The sequence below is a fragment of the Nerophis lumbriciformis genome, linkage group LG31, assembly GCF_033978685.3.
Source record: "Nerophis lumbriciformis linkage group LG31, RoL_Nlum_v2.1, whole genome shotgun sequence".
Taxonomy (NCBI): Eukaryota; Metazoa; Chordata; class Actinopteri; order Syngnathiformes; family Syngnathidae; genus Nerophis; species Nerophis lumbriciformis.
In genome coordinates, this window is record NC_084578.2 from 13370860 (window position 1) to 13397357 (window position 26498).

Here is a 26498-nt window from a genome sequence, read left to right on the forward strand (position 1 = left end):
CTACAACTCGATACTATAGTGGCAAACACAGCCGTAGTGTATCGGTCAGATGGTTCCTTGTGTTTTCAAAATAGCTGTTGACATTTACGGTATAAGAAAAGAGATAGGGAAACTTTTATCTAAGATCACAAAAGTGGTGGTTATTAGCAACCTATTTGCCGAAGAGTACAATCCATCCAGAATGCATCTGTATGTACAGTACTGCATACTTGCCAACCTTGAGACCTCCGATTTCGGGAGGTGGGGGTTGGGGGCGTGGTCGGGGGTGGGGCGGGCCGTGGTTGGGGGCGTGGTTAAGAGGGGAGGAGTATATTGACAGCTAGTCACCAAGTCAAGTATTTCATACATATTATATATATATATATATATATATATATATATATATATATATATATATATATATATATATATATATATATATATATATATATATATATATATATATATATATATATATATATATATATATATGTCTTAATAAGGTTATCCAAAAAATAGTGCTCGATACCGTAGTAGAGCGCAATATATGTATGTGTGGGAAAAAAAATCTTTTTTTCCCACACATACATATATACATACATATATATATATATATATATATATATATATATATATATATATATATATATATATATATATATATATCCTGAAAATATGCAAACAAAACTGTGTTTAGATAATTGATACTTCAAACTTGCATAAATAAATATTAAGGAATATAACATAACTTGGCTTCTGAGAGTTTCAAAATGTAATGAATAAAATGCTAAAGTTGTTGATAAACAAGCAATTATTTTAATAATTAAATATGGTCATTTTAAATGAATTATTATGATAATTTAAAATCAATTATTTGAAATATGTTTATTTTAATGTATAATTCTATGGCTGGATGTAATAAGGAGTCACGAAAAAATACAAATAAAAATACAATTAATTTTGATGTTTTTATCAAAATAAAGTAAAAATGTATTTAGTTTTTATTTTTATTTTTTATTAATAAATATATTTATTTTTAGGTAAAATAAACATAATAATACAATTTATCTCTAGTCTGGATGATTTAGTTCTTGTCACCCTGTTGACCTCCCGTCATGAAAAAAGGCTGTCCTCACTCAGGTCCGCATGGAGCTGGCGGGGGCGTGGCTTCCAGCTCCGTCTGAAAATCGGGAGATTTTCGGGAGAATATTTGTCCCGGGAGTTTTTTGGGAGAGGCGCTGAATTTCGGGAGTCTCCCGGAAAATTCGGGAGGGTTGGCAAGTATGCAGTACTGTATAATTCTGACCCTGTATAAAATGAGAGAAAATCCTAACTAAGGTAAAAATGTAGTTCCTGTCTTTAAAAATAATATTAAAAAATATTCCAATTTGAAAAAGTGCACAAAATCAACATTCAAGCCCAAACTTCTGACTGTACAGGTTTTTCTTTAGTTTGTAAGATCGCTTCATCAGTAGGTCATTTTCAATCTGTGTCTTTTCAGGTCCAATTTTGCGGAAGCTTCCAAGGAAAGTGGATGTTTTGGAAGGGGAAAATGCAGCTTTTTGCGTTGAGGTGGAAAAAGAAGAGATGGATATACACTGGTACAAAGATGGTGTTGAGCTGCGTGAAACACATCAGACCATCCTGAAATCCTTTGGCCGAACTCATATTCTTGTCTTTGTTAATACGATGCCCAAAGATTCCGGCCACGTGATTTTTTTGGTTGGCACATCTAGGACGTCCTCTCAACTAAGAGTGAAGGGTACGTCCCAATAAACTGCAGTACTGTATATCAACACAAATAGAATATTACTACCAGTATTCTGACATTTTTCACGGTCTTCTTTCAGCGGCCAAAAACTGTCCTCCGAGTTGTCCAGTGGGAGTGCATATCAATACAGAACGGGCAAACGCAGCACTTCTCTCATGGACTCCAGCTCAGGACTCACGGAAGAACCCTCCATCTGGCTATGTATTGGAGCGACAGGAAGTTGGCACCGGTTCACAGGAGTGGCTACAGTGTCTCACCACTGACTCTGCTACCTCAGTGGAGATCCTTGGCGATAGTGTGCCATGTGAAGCCGATTATCGGTTTCGTATTTGTAGTGTCAACAAATATGGAAAGAGCAACAACGTGGAGTTCCCCAGAGCAGTTCACTTGGGTAAGTTGAGATCAATGAATTCATGCCGTACTTAATCATTTTTAACTGCTTGAATCTATACCTATTCCAGTTCCAGTAGCCAGAATACAAGCCCCCTTGCAGGACGCACTGGTGCCAGAAGGACAGGACGCAGTCTTTTCTATCGAGTTATCTGCTTCTGTTATTGGATCGTGGTTTTTAAATGGTACACAACTTCAGGATGATGAACGTTTTGCCATGCGTCGCTCAAGAACACATCAGTCTCTTCGGATTCAAGGTGTTCGAGACACAGAAAATGGAGCCGAAATAACATTTATTGCATATGGCATTCGGGATTCAGCAGCACTGTATATTCAAGGTATGTTGGTGTTGTTTACCATTGAACAGATACAAACATATCAAATGATATTTGATTAATAGAAAAAATATTATTCTCATGTATTTTTTTGTAATATGCAGCTCCTCTCGTCAAGTTTTCACCAATGTCAGAAATGGATCGGAACAAATTTGTAGAAATTGGGAACCCAATCGTGCTCTACTGTGAGCTCTCAGACCCTGTAACTCCAGTGAACTGGTATAAGAATGGGGCCGAATTACAAACAACAGATGGTCTTCATATCCAATCAGAGGGTACGATGAGGAGAATTGTCATTCAGTCAGCAGAATTCTCACATTCAGGAGTGTATTGCTGTGATGCCATCGATGACGTCATCAGGTTCAATGTGGAAGTAGAGGGTAAGTTTGAGACATTCTTATGTCTTAGTGTTGCAGACAATTTCTTTTTAAAATGGAAAATTATTTGCAATATTCATCTTTTGAAATATAGATTACTGTCTTATTTAACCCTAAAAAGTTGAAATTATTCAAATATCCTTAGCTCCATCTGGGAGGTTTTCAGCAATTCCTGAAGCTGAGAGGAACAAAACCATCTACGCCGGCAGCCCTATTATTTTACAATGTGAGCTGTCAGACCAGGATGCCCAGGTGCACTGGTACAAAGATGGGGCAAAGCTCTTTCCTCAAAGTGGAGTAGATATTCACACCGATGGCTTGGTGAGGAAGTTGGTTATTCCATCAGCTGACTTTTACCACACGGGGTTGTACTGCTGCAAGACAAAGGGTGACGTCGTCACATTCAGTCTGAACATCAAAGGTGATTTCTTGTTACTTTTGGCTGTATTTTTTTATGCATCCTTTATTTAATATGCAAAGCACCTAACTCTCACAACACTAGTAATGGGAGCTGTTGCTTAACTGTAACCAGTTTTTGCATTAAATATTACTTGATTGAGTGTAAGTTTTTAAGTTTAACTAATTGCTAACAAAAAGTGGTCTTGATGTTTACATACGTTTGACATTAGATATTGGTTTAAATATATCTGTAGCTCCACCTGTGAAGTTCTGCCCAATTGCTGAAGAGATGAAGACAAAACAGACTGAAGCAACAAGTCCTGTTGTACTCCAGTGTGAGGTTTCTGATCCTGTTTGCTGGTTCAAGGATGAAACACAACTCATTTCAGACTCAGATTTAGAAATCCCTTCAGAAGAAAACACAAAGACATTAGTTGTTCAGTCTACAGAGCTGTGCCACTCTGGTGCGTATCGATGTACAACCAAAGATGACACCATGGACTTTCAAGTGGAGATAAAAGGTGACCTTTTTTCTTTTGCCCAAATGTTTGAACCTCACCCTTTCTTCTTCTGCATGACATCCCTTGAGCTCAAACGCTTAATACGTTGTTAAACAAAAACAATACCAAATGGCATAACATATCAATTTATTACTTAACAGCAACTTCATAATCTTCTTAGTAGTTTCTTTGTGAAGGTATTGATTTAGATTTCTGAATTTCTAATGCTAGCCATGCCAGTGATGTCATGCACTGATGTTGACGCTGAGAGAACCAAGTCCTTCAAAATGGGCGAACCTTTGGGGCTGGAAAGTGAGATTGCAGACTCTACTTTTCCTGCACAATGCTGTACAGATGGCATACAGCTCTTCCCACATGAAGAGTTGGACATACCAAGTAATGGCACATTGAGTCAACTCATTGTCCCTGCAGAACTTGGGCATTCAGAGCAGTACAACTGTGATGACCCTCTCCCTGTCAATGTGGATATTCAAGGTGATTATAAATGAATATCTAAATCCTAGAGCAATTTGGCAGACTGTCTTTAAACTAGGACCAACTAACATTTGATGCATCTGTGGCTTCCTTGTTTTTGTAACATTTGTAACAACTGTCTGTTTTTTTACAGACAGTTGAGCAGTTAACCCCTTTTCTTAATCAGTGTAAGGACATGTACTGTTTATCCACAATTATAATTTGAATTATCGCCTTTAGCTCCAACGGTGCCAGTGTCACCCTCACCGAAGTGTATGGAGACACAATCACTTGAGGCACCTTGTCCCACCGAGCAATCATGTGAGATCGCAAACCCTGTTGGCCAGGTGTCACTGCAGAAGGCTAAATTAACAAACTTAAGTTTGGAACAAGATTTTAAACTGGAAGCCATCAAGAAGACTCTTGTCATTGAACCAACTCATCCTTCAAATTCTGGATCATACTATCTTGCAACAGCAGATGATGTTGCTCCATTAGTTGTAAACAATCAAGGTGATTTATTTATCTCTTCTCTTTTTCTATGTGTCGTTTGACTCAATATCAAGCAGCTTTATTCTGTGTTACTTGCTTCTTGTTTGTTATTGTAATACAAAACTGATATCAGAACTCCGCAATGACTTGAAATGATAATACTCCACTCCAAAATGATTGTCCATAGTTCCAGCTGAGACAAATGGCCTAATTGTCCAGAGGGCTGAGTCTACTGAAGTGCCTTGCCCAATTGTTCAACAATTTGAGATTTCCGATCCCATTGCCAAAGCTTGTTGGTACAAAGACGGAACCCCAGTCAACGCAAAAATGGATAAGATTTCCGAACCTAAGAGCAGCGTCCAAGTCTTTCCATCTCCAGTCACATTTGACTTGTCTGGTGATGCAAGTTTTAGCTGTGAAACATCTGGTGCTCCGTTAAATGAGGAAACAAAAGGTGTTTTTACTTATCTTACCTGCAAGTTTACAATTCAAGTATTTTGTTTCGCGCCACAGGATTTGACCAAGCTCATTGTTTTCTCTTTGGCTTTGTCCAAACAGCAAAGCAGTGTCACTATGGTGATGAAATTGATGAGGTTTCTGATGCATCTGTCCAAATCACTGCGGATGTCAAAGGTGATTTTATGTATCTCATCATCAGTCATCCATGTTAACCCAACCCATATACGCCATTAACAATAGTTGTTAGTTGGTTGGTTGGTTCATCAATCTGAAGCACACGATTTGATGAAAGTTGCTTTTCGCCATCTTGTCCTTTCTGGTTTCATATTATTTTGTGTAGTTTGTGCTCTTGAACAAATGTGCGGTTGTTTAGTGGTTGTGTAGTTGCCTCAACTAACATATACTGTACTGTATGTTGTGTTTGTCATTACTTTCTTAACTGTAACAAAACATATTTGCTCTCAAAATGCTGCTTACAATCTTTGAGCTCATTCCATGTGTTACACATCGCCAGAGCCTCTCATTCATCTTACAGCCACAAACTTTTACCCTGTTGCAATGACAACAAACTCTTATAAAGGAATGCAATATACTTCTTCAAATAAATAAGTAAGTATCAGTGTTTTGTGTAAATGTTAATTCTATAGTATATAAGGGGGAACTATAAGCTTGATTTCAGACCAAAGCTGGTCGACCATCTTGTTTGTCTTTGCAATGGATTGCAGCTTAACTTCATCCTAACCCACACAATGATGTCAATGAAATTGTGTTATGAGAAGAAACACTGAGACCAACAACCACTGAAAACCTTTCTGCTTATAGCTACACTGCCAAGGTTTGCCTCTGAACAAGATCAGAAGGAAGGAGCTTGTCTTGAGGAGTGCCTTTTCCCAAAGTCCAAGTCCAGCATTTTCAACAATAAGAGTGGAGATACCAGGACGTATGAAGAACATTCCAACCACAAGACAACACTGTCAAATCCTGAAAATATCTCCAGCCCGATTTTAAAAAAAGATCAAAAAGAGCTTAACAACCAACAAGCAATAAATACCAAATCGCCATCTAACTGCAACTTAGTAAAGCCATCTATCACGGAACGTGACATATACTACCAAACTAAACATCTCACAGAATCCCAAGGTGGGAAGTCATTTTTCCACACACAGGAGCCAGAAGAGACACCCATTTCTGAACAGCTTATTGCTTCCTTGCAGACAGTCGCCCCATTAGATGTTTGTAGTTTTCAACAGAGTACATGTGTTCAATCAAAGGAATATAAGCTCAAGACTCAAACTGCCCAATTAGAAGAGCATAATAGCTCAGCACAGATGGCTGTCTTGTCAGAATTAGGTCACCAGCAAAATATTTCAAATCCTAAATCAAGGCGTTTTATTAAGGATTTAAAGCCTGCAACTGTTCCATTAGACAGGTTCAGTAACTCTGAAAAAATTCCCCACTCTGAGAAACGTTATAGCTCATTACAGTCCACAACCGTTCAAGCAGAGGAGCTCTGCAATTCCACAGAAATGCCAGTCATAATGACAAATAATCTTCTTAATTGCATCCAAACTATGACAGTCTACGCAGACAAACCGAGTGACTTGATACAGACTGATTTTTACCAATCTGAAGAAGTAAATAGCCAGCTGGATAGACCAACTGTTTCTGCAACAACAAAAAATACACCTGACTCTCCATGTTTTTTGGAACTGCGTGACTCTGTACAACCAGATTTTGTGCAATCAAGGGGCCACTCCAATTTCCAAACGTCATCTGTCAAACCGGAGGAGATCTTGCAAACAGAACCAGCTCTGTGTACCAAACAATATCCATCCTTGCTGGAAACAACAGTCCGGAGAGATCGTCATCGCAATACAGATACTGCTAAGGACCAAATATGCAGCACACTAAACCATGGGAAGGAATCTTCAAGGCAGTTTTCAGATTCCACCTGTTCCAAGCAGGCATCCCGTGTCCCATCAGAGTGCTATCCACCAAGGACATTTGAGAGTCTCAACAGTGTCGCTGCAAATAAGGTGGCTGTTGAAGGTGATTTAAATGGTTATCATTACCAAAAAAGAGCACTTCTTTGCAAAATTATCCAAAGTGAACATTTAATTGATAATCTGAGGAGAATATGAGCAAACAAAGAAATCATAATATGAGAAACATCAACCAAATTGAATAAAGCTCGAATAAATAAAAAGAAAGCTACTTTGTATGCAGTTGTGTTCAAAAGTTTGTACATACGTTTGAATCTCATATTAATTTTCTGACCTTTAATGTTTATTTGGACCATTTTTTCCAGGGTCAAGTATTTATACAACAAAAACAAAGTTTTTGGATTTTCTCTTGGATGATCAAAATTATAATGACCGGCTAAAATATAAATTGAGTACATATCACTAATATTTGTTTTAAATGTACCTTAGCCAGTTGTATTTCAACTAGATGCTTTTTGTAGCCATCAGCACGTTTCTGGCACTGACCCGGCTTTTAGGCATAGTCTGCGAACGTACAATAGAGTTGAGGTCAGTGCTTAGGAAAGGCCATTTCAGGAGATTCATGTTAGCGTGCTTTATCTTTTGCATAAGTAGTTCTAATAGATTGATGGCCTTTAGAAACACCCAAATGGTTCAACGGTTTCAGCTAACGTAAAGAATTTGGAGGTCGTCCTCCTTTTAGAGCCACGGAGCAGGAAGTTAGCACTAATCCGCTTGACGATTGGTACATTGTTCTTAGGTTTGACAGCACACACGTTGACGTGCACTGATGTACGCTGTATAATCATTCCACCATGGTAACAAAAGGTTCAAATAAGTCATTAAGCCTGGAATTAGTATGACATTCATGCCCATGGTGTCGCTATGTAAACTTCTGATTGCAACTCTTGATTAATTTTGATTACAATATTTATTTTGAATTGAAACTGTCATCTGACTTTTGAGTTTCGTCAAACAATTGTTTTGTTGATTCAGAAATAGTGATGCAATCTTCTCTTGATGTACCTCAAAACATCTCCAGCTCCAGCTGTGGAAATGTCAACACCGTGTCAGACTGTAACGGAGAAGTCAGTGGAAGTTGACGAGCCCACAGTGATGTGGAGTGAAGCATCAAATCCTAATTCCGAAGTCTCTTGGGACCAGGATGGCGTAAAACTACATGAAGATGCTGGGCAAGACATGCTGGTAGATGGTTCCATAAGCCAAGTGGCTTTACATTCGGCCACACAGTCTGATGCAGAGGTTCATGGCTGCACGACAACAGACGATACAGTGCAGTTTCAAGTGGACGCCAAAGGTGACACATTGTTTTAGTCTGATCTTCAAATAGATTTCCATCGAGATAGCATATGTGTAATGTGCTTTGTTATTATCACATGGGTTGGAATATTTCGGACAATGTTTTGCTGACTTTTTCTTGACTTCTCCCTGAGACGTTTGCTCTTGTGCCCCCATATTCTCCCCTGTTTGTAACAATGCCCAGTCTTCCTCAACCTCTTTGGATTTCCTTGCACACCCCCCTCATGAGTACTTTGTGCAATGGGGCAGTCATCCAGTTACTACAAATGGAAAACAACTATCTAAAAATAAGACACAATTGGTTGTTTACCTTCTGCTGGATGAACTGCCCTGAACTCAAAAAGCTGAACTGGCTCCCTAGCCCACTTGTAATAGCATGCTAACTTCAAACAGATAACCATATAACTAGACGCAATCGTGGTACACCAACATATGAAACTTGTACTAATGTCTTGCGTACCAGCAGTGTAATAACATGCTAAAAATCTTTTGTACCTTTTACTATGCTTTGGGGAACATATTGATTGATTGGTGAGCTGTTTGTGGGTTTTTTAGGTGGAACATTGTAAAAACAGCAGCTGGGTGCTGTGAAATTCATGTTACTGCATTAAAAATAACAAGTAACACACCATTTACCAACTTGATAATCCAACTTGTCTTAGTCTAAATCAGGGGTCGGCAACCCGCGGCTCTAGAGCCGCATGCGGCTCTTTAGCGCCGCCCTAGTGGCTCTCTGGAGCTTTTTCAGAAATGTATGAAAAATGGAAAAAGATGAGGGGAAAACAATCTATTTTTTGTTTTAATATGGTTTCTGTAGGAGGACAAACATGACACAAACCTCCCTAATTGTTATAAAGCACACTGTTTGTATTAAACATGCTTCACTGATTCGAGTATTTGGCGAGCACCGTTTTGTCCTACTAATTTTGGCGGTCCTTAAACTCACCGTAGTTTGTTTACATGTATAACTTTCTAGGACGTGTTTTATGCCACTTCTTTTTCTGTCTCATTTTGTCCACCAAACTTTTAAAGTTGTGCATGAAAGGTGAGTTTTGTTGATGTTATTGACTTGTTGGAGTGCTAATCAGACATATTTGGTCACTGCATGACTGCAAGCTAATCGATGCTAACATGCTATTTAGGCTAGCTATATGTACATATTGCATCATAATGCCTCATTTGTAGCTATATTTGAGGTCATTTAGTTTCCTTTAAGTCCTGTTAATTCAATTTATATCTCATGACACACTATCTGTATGTAATATGGCTTTTAACTTTTTGCGGCTCCAGACAGATTTTTGTTTTGTATTTTTGGTCCAATATGGCTCTTTCAACATTTTGGGTTGCCAACCCCTGGTCTTAATGTATCGGACAATAAGCAATTTTATAGTAGGGCACTTTTTCATGAGTATTTACATTTTGTCATACATCGACTTAAACATTGGATGGTAATCTTTATATACAGTACTCATTTGCAAAAGTGTATTAAGAAGCTGAGTGAGTTTTTACAATGTTCAATAATGCTCATAGAGATGTGTTAATGCTGTGAGTGATTTAGTTAAAACCAATAAAACCGAAGAGGTTAATTCTGTCTTCTAATTGAATACACGTTTAGTTAATTTTTTTCCTGACATGTTTCACTGTATATTAGATGATGTTTTATCTTGACATGTTTTGACTGTCACCTGCAGTCTTCATCTGAAGACTGACAGTTCAAACATATAAAGGTAAAACACCACCTGACAGACTTAAAATCATGTCCGTAAAAAATGTTCAACTAAACGTATCCTTTTCAAATCTAATCTCATTTTGCATTCCATCTTTTAGTTCCACTTCAGAAGTTTTCCACTGTATCAGAGGCTGACCAGACAAAGGCAGTCATGGCAGGCTGCCCCATTGCTCTGCAGTGTGAGCTGTCAGACCCCAGTAGACAAGTCACATGGTATAAAGATGGAACACAGCTCCAAACTCAAGGTGGAATAGACATCCAGTCCAAGGAAAACTTGAGAAATCTAGTTATTCCGACTGCCAAGGTGGTTGATTCTGGCGTATACTGTTGTGAGTCGAAGGATGACGACATCCAGTTCACTGTGGAAGTAAAAGGTGATGTTTTGATTTGTATTTTTAACTGGACTTGAACTATTAACTACCTGGAACCGAAAAATTAATGCTGAACAGGTTCACTAACCCACTTGATAACTCCAAACAGATAAATAATCACATAACTTACTGGAATCATGGCACACCAGCATTGGAAACTTGTACTAATGTCTTGCGTACGAGCAGTATAATTACACGCTAAAAGTCTTTTGTACTTTTTACTAGGCATTCAGCAACATTTTGATTGATTGGCAATCTGTTTGTGATTTTTCTGGGGGAAAACATTGTAAAAACAGCATGTGGTTGCTGTAACATTCATCTTGTGTCAATAACAAATAATACCCCATTTACCAAATTCATAATCCATCTTGTGTTAGTTTAACTGTACTAGTGTCTGGACCATAAGCAATACCCAAATCATCAACTTAAACAATGGGTGGGAATCTTTATGTACAGTACTTATTTACAACATTTTATTGATTGCATCAAAGGAGAAGCTGAGTTAGTTTTCAAAATGCCAAATGTTCAATTATGCTCATGGGGATATTTTAATGCTTTAGAACAGTATTTTTTTCTTAATTGCTTTAAGTGATTGAGTTGGTACCAGTTAACCCGAATAGGTCTATTCTGTCCTCTGAATGTATTTTTAGTTTCTTATTTTCAGACCAGCAGTCTTCACCTGTGACGTCGCAGGTGAAGACTACAGGTGACAATTAAAACATGTAAAGGTGACATCCCTAAAAACATGCCTGAAAAAAAACTAAAAATACACTTTTCAAAACTAACTGCGTTTTGCATTCCGTTCTTTAGTTCCACTTCAGAAGTTTTCAGCTGTATCAGAGGCTGACCAGACAAAGACAGTCATGGCAGGCTGCCCCATTGCTCTGCAGTGTGAGCTGTCAGACCCCAGTGGACAAGTCACATGGTACAAAGATGGAACACAGCTTTTACCTCAAAGTGGAATAGACTTCAAGTCAAAGGAAAACATGAGAAGTCTAGTTATTCCATCTGCCAAGGTGGCTGATTCTGGCGTATACCGTTGTGAGTCGAAGGATGATGACATCCAGTTCACTGTGGAAGTAAAAGGTGATGTTTTGATTTGTAACTAACTGGCCTTGCACTATTAACTACCTGGAACAGAAAATGTTCATGTTTTCAACCAAACTCACAATATTGTCAATTCATTTGCTTCTACCAAAATATTGCTTAGAGTTGCTCTACTTAATCATTGAAACCTACAGTACATATGCAGATACGGCAGGGGAAATAAGTATTTGATACATGCTGATTTTTAAGTTTACTATCTTACAAAGACATGGACAGTCCATATTTTTGATGCGGAATTTATTGTAACTGACAGACATGAGTTAAAAATAACCCATAACATTTCAAACAGTCAATTTCCATTGAAACCTCTCCATCATCATAGACAAGACCAAAGTGCTATCACAGGACCTTAGGGACAATATTTTAGACCTACCTAAGACTGGAAAGGGTTATAGGCCTGGTGAGAAAGAGACCACCAGATGGTATAATTAATCTCAATGGAAGAAGAGCTGATGAATTTCACTTGATTCGGTAAAGATTATTGTGAGAAAAGTGAGGGATCAGCCCAGAAGTACTACAAGAGTTAGATGAAGATATCAAGGGAGTTGGGCTACTATCACCGAGAAAAACATGAATAACACACTTTACTGGAATGGATTGAGATCTTGCAGAATGCCTTCCTGTCGAAGGTTTGCCAGTGAGCACCTGAATAAATCCAACCAGGCTTGGGAGAATGAGATGTAGTCAGATGAGACCACAATTGAGCTCTTAGAAAAAGGTGGATACATTCTGCTTTGGGTCTGTTTCTTTGAACAAAGTCACTACTGGAATGTATGCAATCCTTATGCCCAACGACAGGAAACGTCGAACCTCTGTTCTTGCCAACAAGGGTTTCTACACCAAAGTACTAAGTCAAGTTTGGTTAATGAGAAATACCTATTTCCCCTGAGTGTGTTAAACATACTTGGCCAATACAACTGATTCTGAAGAAATGTTAATAATTGTATAGCCTTTATTTTTTTGATTATTTTTTTAAGAAATTGTTTATTTGGGTTATAGTGAACTTAATATAACATTTATGGGCTGTTAATATTTTTGGACTGAACATTTGAGTTTGATTTCACTCTAATGCCAAATTTTAATATATACAGCAGGGCAAATACGATTTGGAGAGTTAGACAAACTGTAGAAGTCATCTTTGAAAAAGTGATGGGTTTGCATCAGTCATTACAAGTACAGTCATCCAACTTGAGCCATGGCAGTCTACGTTTGACGGAATAGTTCATCTATTTGAACAGATCATCATGTTTATGGCAGTTATATTTTAAGAGACAACACATTAAATGTTTTATGGTATTACGTTGGGGAGACTGGCTCAGGCACTTCAGTTTCTTCATGAGCCACTCTTTTATTGCTTTGGTTGTATGTTTGAGTCATTGTCATGCTGGAAGTCAGATCTTTGACCAAGCCTCAGTGTTCTCGCTGAAGCTAGGAGATTCTCTGCTAAGATTTTAAGGTACAGGTCTGTGCAATAAACAGAGGGGGGCAGATGTTATAGGTTTATACTTCTTTCTGCTCCTTTTCATTCATCCATCCATCTTCAACCGCTTATCCGGAATCAGGTCGCGGGGACAACAGCTACAGCAGAGACCCCCAGACTTCCCTCTCCAGAGCAACATTAGCAACTTCCTCCTGGGGAATCCCGAAGCATTCCCAGGCCAGAGAGGAGATGTAATTCCCCCATCTGGTCCTTGGCCTGCCACGGGGTCTCCTCCCAGTGGGACGTGCAACGAGGACCTCCCTAGGGAGACACTCGTGAGGCATCCGCACGAGATGCCCGAACCACCTAAGCTGGCTCCTTTCCAAGTGAAGGAGCAGCGGCTCTACTCCGAGTCTCTCTCGGGTGACTGAACTTTTCACCCTATCTCTAAGAGAGATGCCAACCACCCTTCTGAGGAAACTCATTTCGGCCGCTTGTATCCGCGATCTTATTCTTTTGGTCATGACCCACACTTCATGACCATAGGTGAGAGTAGGAATGTAGATAGCTCGGTAGACCGAGAGCTTTGCCTTCTGGCTCAGCTCTCGTTTCGTCACAACAGTGCGGCAGAGAGACTGCAATACTATCCCAGCTGCTTCGATTCTCCGGCTGATTTCCTTCTCCATCTTTCCCTCACTCGTGAACAAGACCCCGAGATACTTAAACTCCTCCACCTGGGACAGAGTCTCGTCCTCTACCTGGACTGTACAAAAAATCGGTTTCCTTTTCATTCATGATTTATTTTAACGCTATGTTGATTGTTTTTTGTTTGTTATTGAAATAATTAAATAAAAAACAACAATGGAAATGGAACAGATGAACTTCCGTTAAGCGGAATATTCGTATCCACATGTTTAACGATGGAGATAATATTATTGGCGTCTTTGGGTGCACAAAAAATCCATTGACATGGGTTGGAATAACGGGCAATGTGCTTTGCTGACTTTTCCTTGACTTCTCCCTGAGACTTTAACTCTTGTGCCCCCAGTTTCACAAGTGCTTGTAACAACACCCAGTCTTCCCTAATCTCATTTGACTTTCCTGCACATTCCCTTATGAGTAGCTTGAGTAAGGGGCAGCCATCCAGTAGCTACAAATGAAAAAGAGTTATCCAAAAATAGGACAGAATAGATTGTTCACCTTTTGCTAGATGGACTGCCCTGAACCCAAAAACATATTATTGCTGAACTGGTTCGCTAACACGCTTGATAACTCTAAACAGATAACTAATCACATAATTTAGCGGAATCATGGCACACCAGCATTGGAAGCTTGTACTAATGTCTTGCGTACCAGCAGTGTAATTACACGCTAAGAGTCTTTTAGACCTTTTACAAGGCATTGAGCAACATTTTGATTGATTGGTGAACTGTTTGTCGGTTTTCTGGGGGAAAAACATCGTAAAAACAGCAGTTGGTTGCTGTAACATTCCTTTTATGTCATTAATAATAACAAATAACACCCCATTTGTCAACTTCATAATCCAACTTGTGTTAGTCCTAATGTATTAGTGTTTAGACCATAAGCAATACGTGAAGCATCGACTTAAACATTAGGTGGCAATCTTTATGTTCAGTACCTCATTGGGACAGTATTTTTTTTCTTGATTGCTTTAAGCTATTTAGTCGGTACCAGTAAACCCGAATAGGTTTATTCTGTCCTCTGATTGAATATATTTTTAGCTTCTTATTTTCAGACCTGCAGTCTTTACCTGTGAAGTCGCAGGTGACAATTAAAACATGCAAAGTTGAAACAATACCTGACATCCCTAAAAACATGTCTGGAAAAAAATGGAAACTAAAAATACCATTTTCAAATCTAATTGCGTTTTGCATTCCATCCTTTAGTTCCACTTCAGAAGTTTTCAGCTGTATCAGAGGCTGACCAGACAAAGACAGTCATGGTCGGATGCCCCATTGCTTTGCAGTGTGAGCTGTCAGACCCCAGTGGAAAAGTGACATGGTATAAAGATGGATCACGGCTCCTATCTCGAAATGGAATAGACATCCAGTCAAAGGAAACCTTGAGAAGTCTAGTTATTCCATCTGCCAAGGTGGCTGATTCTGGCATGTACTGTTGTGAGTCGAAGGATGACGACATCCAGTTCACTGTGGAAGTAAAAGGTGATGTTTTGATTAGTAACTTTAACTGGCCTTGCAAAATACAGGTCTGTTTAATACACAGAGAGGGGCAGATGTTATAGTTTATACTTTTTTCTGCTCCTTTTCATTCCTGATTTTTTTAACGCTATGTTGATTGTTTGTTAATGAATTGATTAAATACAAAACAAAAATGGAAATAGAACAGATGAACATCCCTAAAGCGGAATATTCGTATCCACATGTTTAACGATGGAGATAAAATTATTGGTGTCTTGAGGTTCACAAAAAATCCAGTCACATGGGTTGGAATAACTCAGACAATGTGTTTTGCTGACCTTTTCTTGGCTTCTCTCTGATACTTTAGCTCTTGTGCCCCCAGTTTCACTCCTGTTTGTAACAACGCCCTGTCTTCCTTAAACTCTTTTGGCTTTTCCGCACACTTCCTTATGAGTAGCTTGAGCAAGGGTAAAAAAGGCTACGAATGGAAAACATTCTGTTATGAACTGGTCAAGGGGGGTGACCCCAGGATGCAGAGACGGAAGGCAAGTTTGAAATACAAAAAGGAATAAATTTAATAAGTCAAAAAGTGTAACAAAAGGCGATGGGGCAGAAGTGCACACCATGAATACTAACAAAACAGGTTCCTCAGTGGTTAGCAGGGGTAAAAGCCAGGGCGCACGAAGCACCGCATAAAGTCTTTGCTGCCTCAAAGAGGCTAGGGAACAAACACAAAGAAGTTAGAAATAACAGGACAAGGGAAAGCAACGTACCATGAGGCGAAGTAGGCGCATGCACGTGCGGAGTTCAGGAAACAATGACCAGCAAGGTCAAGCTGTAGGTGACGAGCCTAAATACTGGCGGGCTAATTGCGAGCAGGTATGTTAACAGGTCCGCCCCTCGCCGAGGACGAATCACTAAAACACAGGTGCAGACAAAAAAGAAGGCAGGAACACACTAAAACACAACACATTCATCCAAAAATAGGACAAAATAGATTGTTCACCTTTTGTTGGATGGAGTGCCCTGAACCCAAAAACATATTGATGCTGAACTGGTTCGCTACCCCGCTTGTATTAACATGATAACTCCAACAAATAAATAATAACATAACTCAGCGCAATCATGACACACTACCATTGGAAGCTTGTATTAATGTCTTGCGTACCAGCAGGGTAATTACACGATAAAAGTCTTTTAGATCTTTTACAAGGCATTGAGCAACATTTTGATTGATTGGTAAAATCTTTGTGGGTTTTCTGGGGGAAAAACATCTTAAAAACAGCAGATGGTTGCTGTAACATTCATTTTGTGTCATTAATAACAACAAATAACACCCCCTTTACTGATTTCATACACCAACTTGTGTTAGTCTAAATGTATTAGTGTTTAGACCATAAGCAAAAAGCAAAGCATCGACTTAAACATTGGATGGGAATCTTTATGTACAGTACCTTTTTGCAACGATTTTTCTATTGCATCAAAGGAGAAGCTGAGTTAGTTTTCAAAATGCTACATGTTCAATTATGCTCATGGGGACAGTATTTTTTTCTTATTTGCTTTAAGCAAATAAGAAGCTTATTAAAACTATCCACCATGGGTGCCCGAGCTTTCAGCTGCTCTGCCCTACATCTTTGGAACTCTTTACCACCAGACCTTCGTAATTTAGACTCAATATCCCTCTTCAAATCAAGACTCAAAACACACCTATTCCTGACTGCTTATTCATTGTAATCATCTTATCTTATCTATCTTTGTTGTTGTTGTTGTTGTTTTTATCCAATTTGATTTTATTGTTTTGATTTTGTTCGGTGTCCTTGAGTGCCCAGAAAGGCGCCTTATAAGTAAAATGTATTATTATTATTAAGTGATCTAGTTGGTACCAGTAAACCCACATAGGTTTATTCTGTCCTCTGATTGAATATATTTTTAGTTTCCTATTTTCAGACCTGCAGTCTTCACCTGTGATGTTGCAGGTGACAATTAAAACATGTAAGGGTGAAACAATACCTGACATCCAAAAAAACATGTCTGGAAAAAAAATGGAAACTAAAAATACACTTTTCAATTCTAATTGCGTTTTGCATTCCGTCCTTTAGTTCCACTTCAGAAGTTTTCAGCTGTATCAGAGGCTGACCAGACAAAGACAGTCATGGCAGGCTGCCCCATTGCTCTGCAGTGTGAGCTGTCAGACCCTAGTGGACAAGTCACATGGTATAAAGATGGATCTCAGCTCCTACCTCGAAGTGGAATAGACATCCAGTCAAAGGACAACTTTAGAAGTCTAGTTATTCCATCTGCCAAGGTGGCTGATTCTGGCATGTACTGCTGTGAGTCGAAGGATGACGACATCAAGTTCACTGTGAAAGTAAAAGGTGATGTTTTGATTTGTAACTTTAAATGGCCTTGCACTATTAACTACCTCGAACAGAAAATGTTCATGTTTTCAACCAAACTCACAATATTGTCAATTCATTGGCTTCTACCAAAATATTGCTTACAATTTCTCTACTTACTCATTGAAACCTGCAGTACAGATGCAGATACGGCAGGGGAAATAAGTATTTGATCCATGCTGATTTTTATGTTTACTATCTTACAAAGACATGGATTCTGATGCGAATTATATTGTAACTGACAGACAGATATAAATTGAAAATAACCCATAACATTTCAAACAGTCAAACCTCTCCATCACCATAGACAAGACCAAAGTGCTATCAAAGGATATTAGGGGCAAGATTTTAGACCTACACAAGATTGGAGAGGGTTATAGGCCTGGTGAGAAAGAGACCACTAAAGATGGAATAATTCATCCCAATGGAAGAAATACAAGATAACAGACAGAGCTGGTGCCCGAGTTTCTAATTCAAGAATTTTACTTCATTCGGTAAGGATGATTGTGAAAAAAGTAAGGGACCATCCCAGAATTACTACAAAAGAGTTAGATGGAGATATCAAGGGACTTGGGACTACAATCACCGAGAACAACATGAGTAACACACTTTACTGGAATGGATTGAGATCTTGCAGAATACCTTCCTGTCTAAGGTTTGCCAGTGAGCACCTGAATAAATCCAACCAGGCTTGGGAGAATGAGATGTAGTCAGATGAGACCACAATTGAGCTCTTAGGAAAAGGTGGAAACATTCTGCTTTGGGTCTGTTTCCTTGACCAAAGTCACTCCTGAAATGTATGCAACCGTGATGACCAACGACAGGAAACGTCAAACCTCTGTTCTTGCCAACAAGGGTTTCTACACCAAAGTACTAAGTCAAGTTTGGTTAATTAGAAATACATATTTCCCCTTAGTGTGTTAAACATACTTGGCCAATGAAATGGATGGCAGGCTCCAATTAGGAGATTAATCTTGTCTCTAATTTTGAGAAGCTATGACAGTATTTGGATGTCAAGAGACGGGGAGCGAACCTGCAACTCTCAGGTTTCCAGCACGGCCGCTATACCCACTACGCCATGCCGCCCCAATGTTGGGGAGACTGGCTCAGGCACTTCAGTTTATTTATGAGCCACTCTTTTATTGCCTTGGTTGTATGTTTTGAGTCATTGTCATTCTGGAAGTCAGATCTTTGACCAAGCCTCAGTGTTCTCTCTGAAGCCAGGAGATTCTCTGCTAAGATTTTAAGATAAAGGTCTGTGCAATAAACAGAGGGGGGAAGATGTTATAGGTTTATACTTCTTTCTGCTCCTTTTCATTAATGATTTATTTTAACGCTATGTTGATTGTTTTTTGTTTGTTATTGAAATAATTAAATAAAAAAAACAACAATGTTAATGGAACAGATGAACTTCCCTTAAGCGGAATATTCGTATCCACATGTTTAACGATGGAGATTATATTATTGGTGTCTTGGGGTCCACAAAAAGATGGGTTGGAATAACTCGGACAATGTGTTTTGCTGACTTTTTCTTGACTTCTCCCTGAGACTTCAGCTCTTGTGCCCCCACTTTCACTCCTGCTTGTAACAACAACCCGTCTTCCTTAAACTCTTTTGACTTTCCTGCACATTCCCTTATGAGTAGCTTGAGCAAGGGGCAGCCATCCAGTAGCTACAAATGGAAAATATCCATCCAAAAATAGGACAAAATAGATTGTTCACTTTTTGCTGGATTGACGTTTCTGAACCCAAAACCATATTGATGCTGAACTGGTTCGCTACCCCGCTTGTATTAACATGATAACTCCAAACAAATAAATAATCACATAACTCAGCGCAATCATGACACACTACCATAGAAAATTTGTACTAATGTCTTGCGTTCCAGCAGTGTAATTACACGCAAAAAGTCTTTTGTACCATTTACTAGGCATTGAGCAACAGTTTGTGAGTTTTCTGGGGGAAAAACAATGTAAAAACAGCATGTGGTTGCTGTAAAATTCATTTTGTGTCAATAACAAATCATACCCCATTTCCCAACTTCATAATCCATCTTGTGTTAGCCTCACTGTATTAGTGTTTGGACCATAAGCAATACCCAAAGCATCAACTTTAACATTGGGTGGGAATCTTTATGTGCAGTACTTAATGTGCAACATTTTATTGATTGTGTCAAAAGAGAAGCTGAGTCAGTTTTCAAAATGCCAAATGTTCAATTATGCTCACTGGGATATTTCAATGCTGTAGAACAGTATTTCTGCTTAATTGCTTTAAGAGACTTAGTTGGTAGCAGTCAGCTCGAATAGGTTTATTCTGTCCTCTGAATGTATTTTTAGTTTCTTATTTTCAGACCAGCAGTCTTCACCTGTGACAATTAAAACATGTAAAGGTGAAACAATACCTGACATACCTAAAACAATGTCTGGAAAAAAAATGGAAACTAAAAATACCATTTTCAAATCTAATTGCGTTTTGCATTCCGTCCTTCAGTTCCACTTCAGAAGTTTTCAGCTGTATCAGAGGCTGACCAGACAAAGACAGTCATGGCAGGCTGCCCCATTGCTCTGCAGTGTGAGCTGTCAGACCCCAGTGGACAAGTCAAATGGTCCAAAGATGGATCACGGCTCCAACCTCAAAGTGGAATAGACATCCAGTCAAAGGAAAACTTGAGAAGTCTAGTTATTCCATCTGCCAAGGTGGCGGATTCTGGCGTATACCGTTGTGAGTCGAAGGATGACGACATCCAGTTCACTGTGGAAGTAAAAGGTGTTGTTTTAATCTTGCAGTATTAACTACCTTGAACAGAAATTGTTCATGTTTTCAACCAAACTCACAATATTGTCATTTCATTGGCTTCTACTCAAATATTGCTTACAGTTTCTCTACTTAATCATTGAAACCTACAGTACATATGCAGATACGGCAGGGGAAACACGTCTTAGATCCATGCTGATTTTTCAACATATCTTACGAAGACATGGACAGTCCTTATTTTTGATGCGGAATGTATTGTAACTGACAGACAGGAGTTAAAAATAACCCATAACATTTCATACAGTCAATTTTCATTCAAACCTCTCCATCACCACCGACAAGATCAAAGTGCTATCATAGGATTTTAGACCTACACAAGACTGGAAAGACCACTAAAGATGGAATATTTCATCACAATAGAAGAAATACATGATAACAGTCAGAGCTGGTGCCCGAGTGTGTAATTCAATAATTTCACTTCATTCTGTAAGGATGATTGTGAAAAAAGTGAGGGACCCAGCCCAGAATTACTACAAAACAGTTAGATGGAGATATCAAGGGAGTTGGGGCTACATTCCCCAAGAAAAACCTGAGTAACACACTTTACTGGAATGGGTTGAGATCTTGCAGAGTACCTTCCTGTCTAAGGTTTGCCAGTGAGCACCTGAATAAATTCAACCAGGCTTGGGAGAATCTGATGTAGTCAGATGAGACCAAAATTGAACTCTTAGGAAAAGGTAGAAACATTCTGCTTTGGGTATGTTTCTTTGAACAAAGTCACTCCTGAAATATATGCAACCCTGATGACCAACGACAGGAAACGTTGACCCTCTGTTCTTGCCAACAAGGTTTTCCACACCAAAGTACTAAGTCAAATTTGGTTAATTAGAAATACCTTTTTCTCCTTAGTTTGTTAAACATACTTGTTCACCTTTTGCTGGATGGATTGCCCTGAACCCAAAAACCTATTGATGGTTCGCCTCCCCACTTGTATACATGATAACAAATAAATAATCACATAACTCAGCACAATCATGACACACTACCATTGGAAGCTTGTACTAATGTCTTGCGTACCAGCAGTTTAATTACACGCTAAATGTCTTTTGTACCTTTAGCTAGGCATTGAGCAACATTTTCATTGATTGATAAACTGTTTGTGGGTTTTCTGCGGGAGAAAACATCGTAAAAACAGCAGGTGGTTGCTGTAACATTCATTTTGTGTAATTTATAATAACAACTAACACTCCATTTACTAACTTCATAATACAACTTCTGTCTAAATGTATTAGTGTTTGGACCATAAGAAATACGCAAAGCATTGACTTAAACATTGGATGGTAATGTACAGTACCTTTTTGCAACAATTTATCTATTGCATCAAATGAGAAGCTGAGTTAGTTTTCAATGACAATTCAGTGACAATTAAAACAGCCATCCTTCCATTTTCTACCGCGTGTCCCTTTCAGGGTTGCGGGGGGTGCTGTGAAGGTGAAACAATACCTGACATACCTAAAAACATTTCTAGAAAAAAATGGAAATACCGTTTTCAATTCTAATTGCATTTTGCATTCCGTCCTTTAGTTCCACTTCAGAAGTTTTCAGCTGTATCAGAAGCTGACCAGACAAAGACAGTCATGGCAGGCTGCCCCATTGCTCTGCAGTGTGAGCTGTCAGACCCTAGTGGACAAGTCACATGGTACAAAGATGGATCACGGCTCCTACCTCAAAGTGGAATAGACATCCAGTCAAAGAAAAACTTGAGAAGTCTAGTTATTCCATCTGCCAAGGTGGCGGATTCTGGCGTATACCGTTGTGAGTCGAAGGATGACGACATCCAGTTCACTGTGCAAGTAAAAGGTGATTCTTTGATTAGTAACTTTAACTGGCCTTGCAGTATTAACTAAGTTAAAGTGTTCATGTTTTCATCCAAACTCACTATTTTGTCTATTAATTTGTCTTAAATCCTTAAATATTGCTTAAAGTTTCTCTAACTAATCATTGAAACCTACAGTGCATATGCATATATGGTAGGGGAAATAGGTTTTGGATCCATGCTGATTTTAAGGTACATGGTCTTGTGACCCCATCTTCTCTTCTGCTTGCAACAACGCCCAGTCTTCCTTAAACTCTTTTGACTTTCCCGTACACTCCCTTATGAGTAGCTTGAGCAAGGGGCAGTCATCCAGTAGCTACAAATAGAAAACAATTATCCAAAAATGGGACAAAATAAATTGTTCACCTTTTGTTGGATGAACTGCCCTGAACTCAAAAACGTATAACTGCTGAACTGGTTCGCTACCCCGTTTGTATTAACATGATAACTCCAAACAAATAAATAATCAATAACTCAGCGCAATCATGACACATTGGAAGCTTGTACAAATGTCTTGCGTACCACCAGTGTAATTACATGCTAAAAGTATTTTGTACCTTACACTAGGCAATGAGCAACATTTCGATTGATTGGTAAACTGTTTGTGGGTTTTTGTTGGGGAAACAATCGTAAAAACAGCAGATTGTTGTTGTAACATTCATTTTGTGTCATTACAAATAACAAATAACCCCCCATTTACTAACTTGATTATCCAACTTGTGTTAGTCTAAATGTGTTAGTGTTTGGACCATAAGCAAAACAATGGGAATCATATACAGTACTTATTTGCAAAAAGTGTATTGATTGCATCAAATGAGAAGCTGAGTTAGTTTTCAAAAAGTATATTTTAATGCTGTAGGAACAGTATTTTTTTTTTAATGCTTTAAGTGATTTTGTTGGTACTAGTGAAACCGAATAGGTTTATTCAGTCTTCTGATTTAAGACATGTTTAGTTTCTTATTTTCAGGTCTGCAGTCTTCACCTGTGACGTCGCAGGTGAAGACTGCGGGTGGCAAAACGTGTAAAGGTGAAACAATACCTGACATTCCTAAAATGATGTCTGGAAAACAATGGAAAGTAAACATACCCTTATCAAATCTAATTGCGTTTTGCATTTTATCCTTTAGTTCCACTTCAGAAGTTTTCAGCTGTATCAAAGGCTGACCAGACAAAGGCAGTCATGGCAGGCTGCCCCATTGCTCTGCAGTGTGAGCTGTCAGACCCCAGTGGACAAGTCACATGGTACAAACATGGAACACAGCTCTTACCTCAAAGTGGAATAAACATCCAGTCAAAGGAAAACTTGAGAAATCTAGTTCTCTCGTCTGCCAAGGTGGCTGATTCTGGCGTATTTTGTTGTGAGTCGAAGGATGACAACATCCAGCACACTGTGGAAGTAAAAGGTGATGCTCGGATTTGTAACTTTTAACTGGTTTTGCACTATTAACTACCTGGAACACAAAGTGTTCATGGTTTCAACCAATCTCACAATATTGTGATTAATTTGCTTTACCTTAAATATAGCTTACAGTTTTTCTACTTAATCATTGAAACCTGCAGATACGGTAAGGGACATAAGTCTTTGATTCATTCTGATTTTTATGTTTACAATCTTAAAAAGACATAAACAGTCTATATTTTTGGTGCTAAATGTATTGTAGCTGACAGACAGAATGTTGAAGAAAACATACAATTTCAAACAGTCTATTTCCATTCAAACCTCTCCACAACCATAGACAAAACCAAAGTGCTATCAAAGGACCTTAAGGACAAGATTGTAGACCTACACAAGACTGGAAAGGGTTATAGGCCTGGTGAGAAAGAGACCACTAAAGATGGAATAATTCATCCCAATGGAAGAAATATAAGATAACAGACAGAGCTGGTGCTCGAGTGTGTAACTCAAGAATTTCACTTCATTTGGTAAGGATGATTGTGAAAAAGGGAGGGACCATCCCAGAATTACTACAAAAGAGTTATATGGAGATATCAAGGGAATTGGGACTACAATCACCGAGAACAACATGAGTAACACACTTTACTGGAATGGATTGAGAGCTTGCAGAATACCTTCCTGTCTAAAGTTTGCCAATGAGCACCTGGAATGGGTTACAAGTTTGGTGAGAAAGAGACCACTAAAGATGGAATAATTTGTCTCAATGTAAGGAATACAAGATAACAGTCATAGCTGATGCTCGAGTGCTTCACGCAAGAAGTTCATTTAATTCGGTAAGGATGATTGTGAGAAAAGTGAGGGATCAGCCCAGAATTACTACAAAAGAGTTGAATAGAGATATCAAGGGAGTTGGGACTACAGTCACCAAGAAAAGCTTTGGTAACACACAATGCTGGAATGGATTGACATCCTGCATTGTACCTTCTTGTCTAAGATTTGCCAGTGAGCACCTGAATAAATCCAACCAGGCTTGGGAGAATGTGATGTAGTCAGATGAGACCAAAATTAAGCTCTTTGGAAAAGGTTTATTACAAGTAAAGTCACCAAACTTGAGGAATGGCAGGCGCCAATTGATAACAGCAGGAGATTTATCTTGTCTCTAATATTGACAAATTTATATTGGAAACAAATACCATGACATTACCACTTCTAGAATTACAGTGAGGGAATTATATATAAAAAATGAATAGTTGATCTGAATAGTTGGTCTATTTGAATAGATCATCAAGTTTATGGTAGATTTATTTTAAGAGAGACAATAAATTAAATATTCTATGTTATTATGTGGCAGCACGGTGGAACAGAGGTTAGTTCTGGTGCCTCACAATAAGGTCCTGGGTTGGAGTTTGCATGTTGTACCTGGGGGTAGGTTGATTAGCAACACTAAATCAGCCTTAGTGTGTGAATGTGAGTGAATGTTGTCTATCTGTTGGCCCTGCGATGAGGTGGCATCTTATCCAGGGTGCAGCAACCCCGTGACCCCGAGAGGGACAAGCGGTAGCAAATGGATGGATGTTATTCCGTTGGGGAGACTGGCTCAGGCCCTTCAGTTTCTTCATGAGCCACTCTTTTGTTGCCTTGGTTATGTTTTAAGTCACTGTCATGTTGGAAGTCAAATTCTGGACTAAGCCTTAGTGTTCTCTCTAAAGCCAGGAGATTCTAGGTACAGGTCTGTGCATTTAACAGAGAGAGGCAGATGTTCTAAGTTTTTTATTCATGATTTATTTTGATGTTACTACGTTGATTGTTTTTTGTTTTTTTATTGAATTATCACATAGAAACAAAAATGAAAATGGAAAAGATACAAATGACCATCCCGAAAGCGGAATATTGGTATCCACATGTTTAACGATGGATATAATATTATTGGTGTCTGGCGGTGCACAAGACAATCAATTCACATCTGAATTGCGATTCTTATTCATCTGGATTCTAAATGGAATCATTATTTTTAAAGATTTATAAAAAAAAAAATACATTTTTAAACAGATGCGACCAGAAAGAGCTTTTCTAACCTCTTTTGTAAAAATATCATTATAATTATTGTACCAAATATTACATTTCAAAAAAACGTCTCGAATCGAGAGTCGAGAATTGATTCTGAATTGAATCGTCATCCGAGGAATCTGAATCGTTAGTATTCCCTAAGATTCACACCACTATTGGTGTCTTATTCAGAAAGCCTTCTTTGTGTCATTGGCTGTTTCTTGTGTCAAATTTCAGACGGTTCTGTCCATTTTCATGCACTCCAGGAGCTCATCATCCTATGGGAAATTATGTTACCTACGGTTTTCTTGGTGACTTCCTTAAGATAATTAACCAGCTCCTCTCGTGTAATTCTCACTATTCTATGAACCATGCTTATAACACGAAGTACGTCTTTTAAATCTGAATTACAGTATTACTCTTTTGCTCATCAAGCTTTGTGTTGCTAGCCTTGTAGCCCATTCAGGTTTTGTTCAGGTCTACAGGTCATGTCTTTAAAGGGGAACATTATCACAATTTCAAAATGGTTAAAACCATTAAAAATCAGTTCCCAGTGGCTTATTTTTTTTTTCGATTTATTTTTAAAAATTTTACCAATCACGCAATATCCCTAAAAAAAGCTTCAAAGTGCCTGATTTTAACCATCGTTATAAACACCCGTCCATTTTCCTGTGACGTCACATAGTGAAGCCAACACAAACAAACATGGCGGAAAGAACAGCAAGCTATAGCGACATTAGCTCGGATTCAGACTCGGATTTCAGCG

General features: G+C 38.6%; 1 protein-coding gene and 1 long non-coding RNA gene across 2 annotated transcripts in view; both read left to right on the forward strand.

The window, feature by feature from the left end:
- Positions 1–26498, forward strand: part of obsl1b (obscurin like cytoskeletal adaptor 1b) — an 83475-nt gene that overhangs the window by 17487 nt on the left and 39490 nt on the right. The window contains exons 3-20 of the mRNA XM_072911989.1: positions 1481–1741; positions 1830–2141; positions 2212–2478; positions 2580–2855; positions 2998–3273; positions 3506–3772; positions 3983–4063; positions 4184–4246; positions 8201–8476; positions 10306–10581; positions 11243–11284; positions 11389–11664; positions 15013–15288; positions 17364–17639; positions 20151–20426; positions 21999–22274; positions 23258–23317; positions 23418–23693. Coding sequence (XP_072768090.1) covers positions 1481–1741; positions 1830–2141; positions 2212–2478; positions 2580–2855; positions 2998–3273; positions 3506–3772; positions 3983–4063; positions 4184–4246; positions 8201–8476; positions 10306–10581; positions 11243–11284; positions 11389–11664; positions 15013–15288; positions 17364–17639; positions 20151–20426; positions 21999–22274; positions 23258–23317; positions 23418–23693 — 4113 coding nt within the window. The remainder of the gene's footprint in view (positions 1–1480; positions 1742–1829; positions 2142–2211; positions 2479–2579; positions 2856–2997; positions 3274–3505; positions 3773–3982; positions 4064–4183; positions 4247–8200; positions 8477–10305; positions 10582–11242; positions 11285–11388; positions 11665–15012; positions 15289–17363; positions 17640–20150; positions 20427–21998; positions 22275–23257; positions 23318–23417; positions 23694–26498) is intronic.
- On the forward strand, positions 5040–6170 carry LOC133574211 (uncharacterized). Its single transcript, XR_009811382.1, has 3 exons — positions 5040–5171; positions 5276–5350; positions 5999–6170. It is a non-coding gene; the product is annotated as an uncharacterized lncRNA (long non-coding RNA).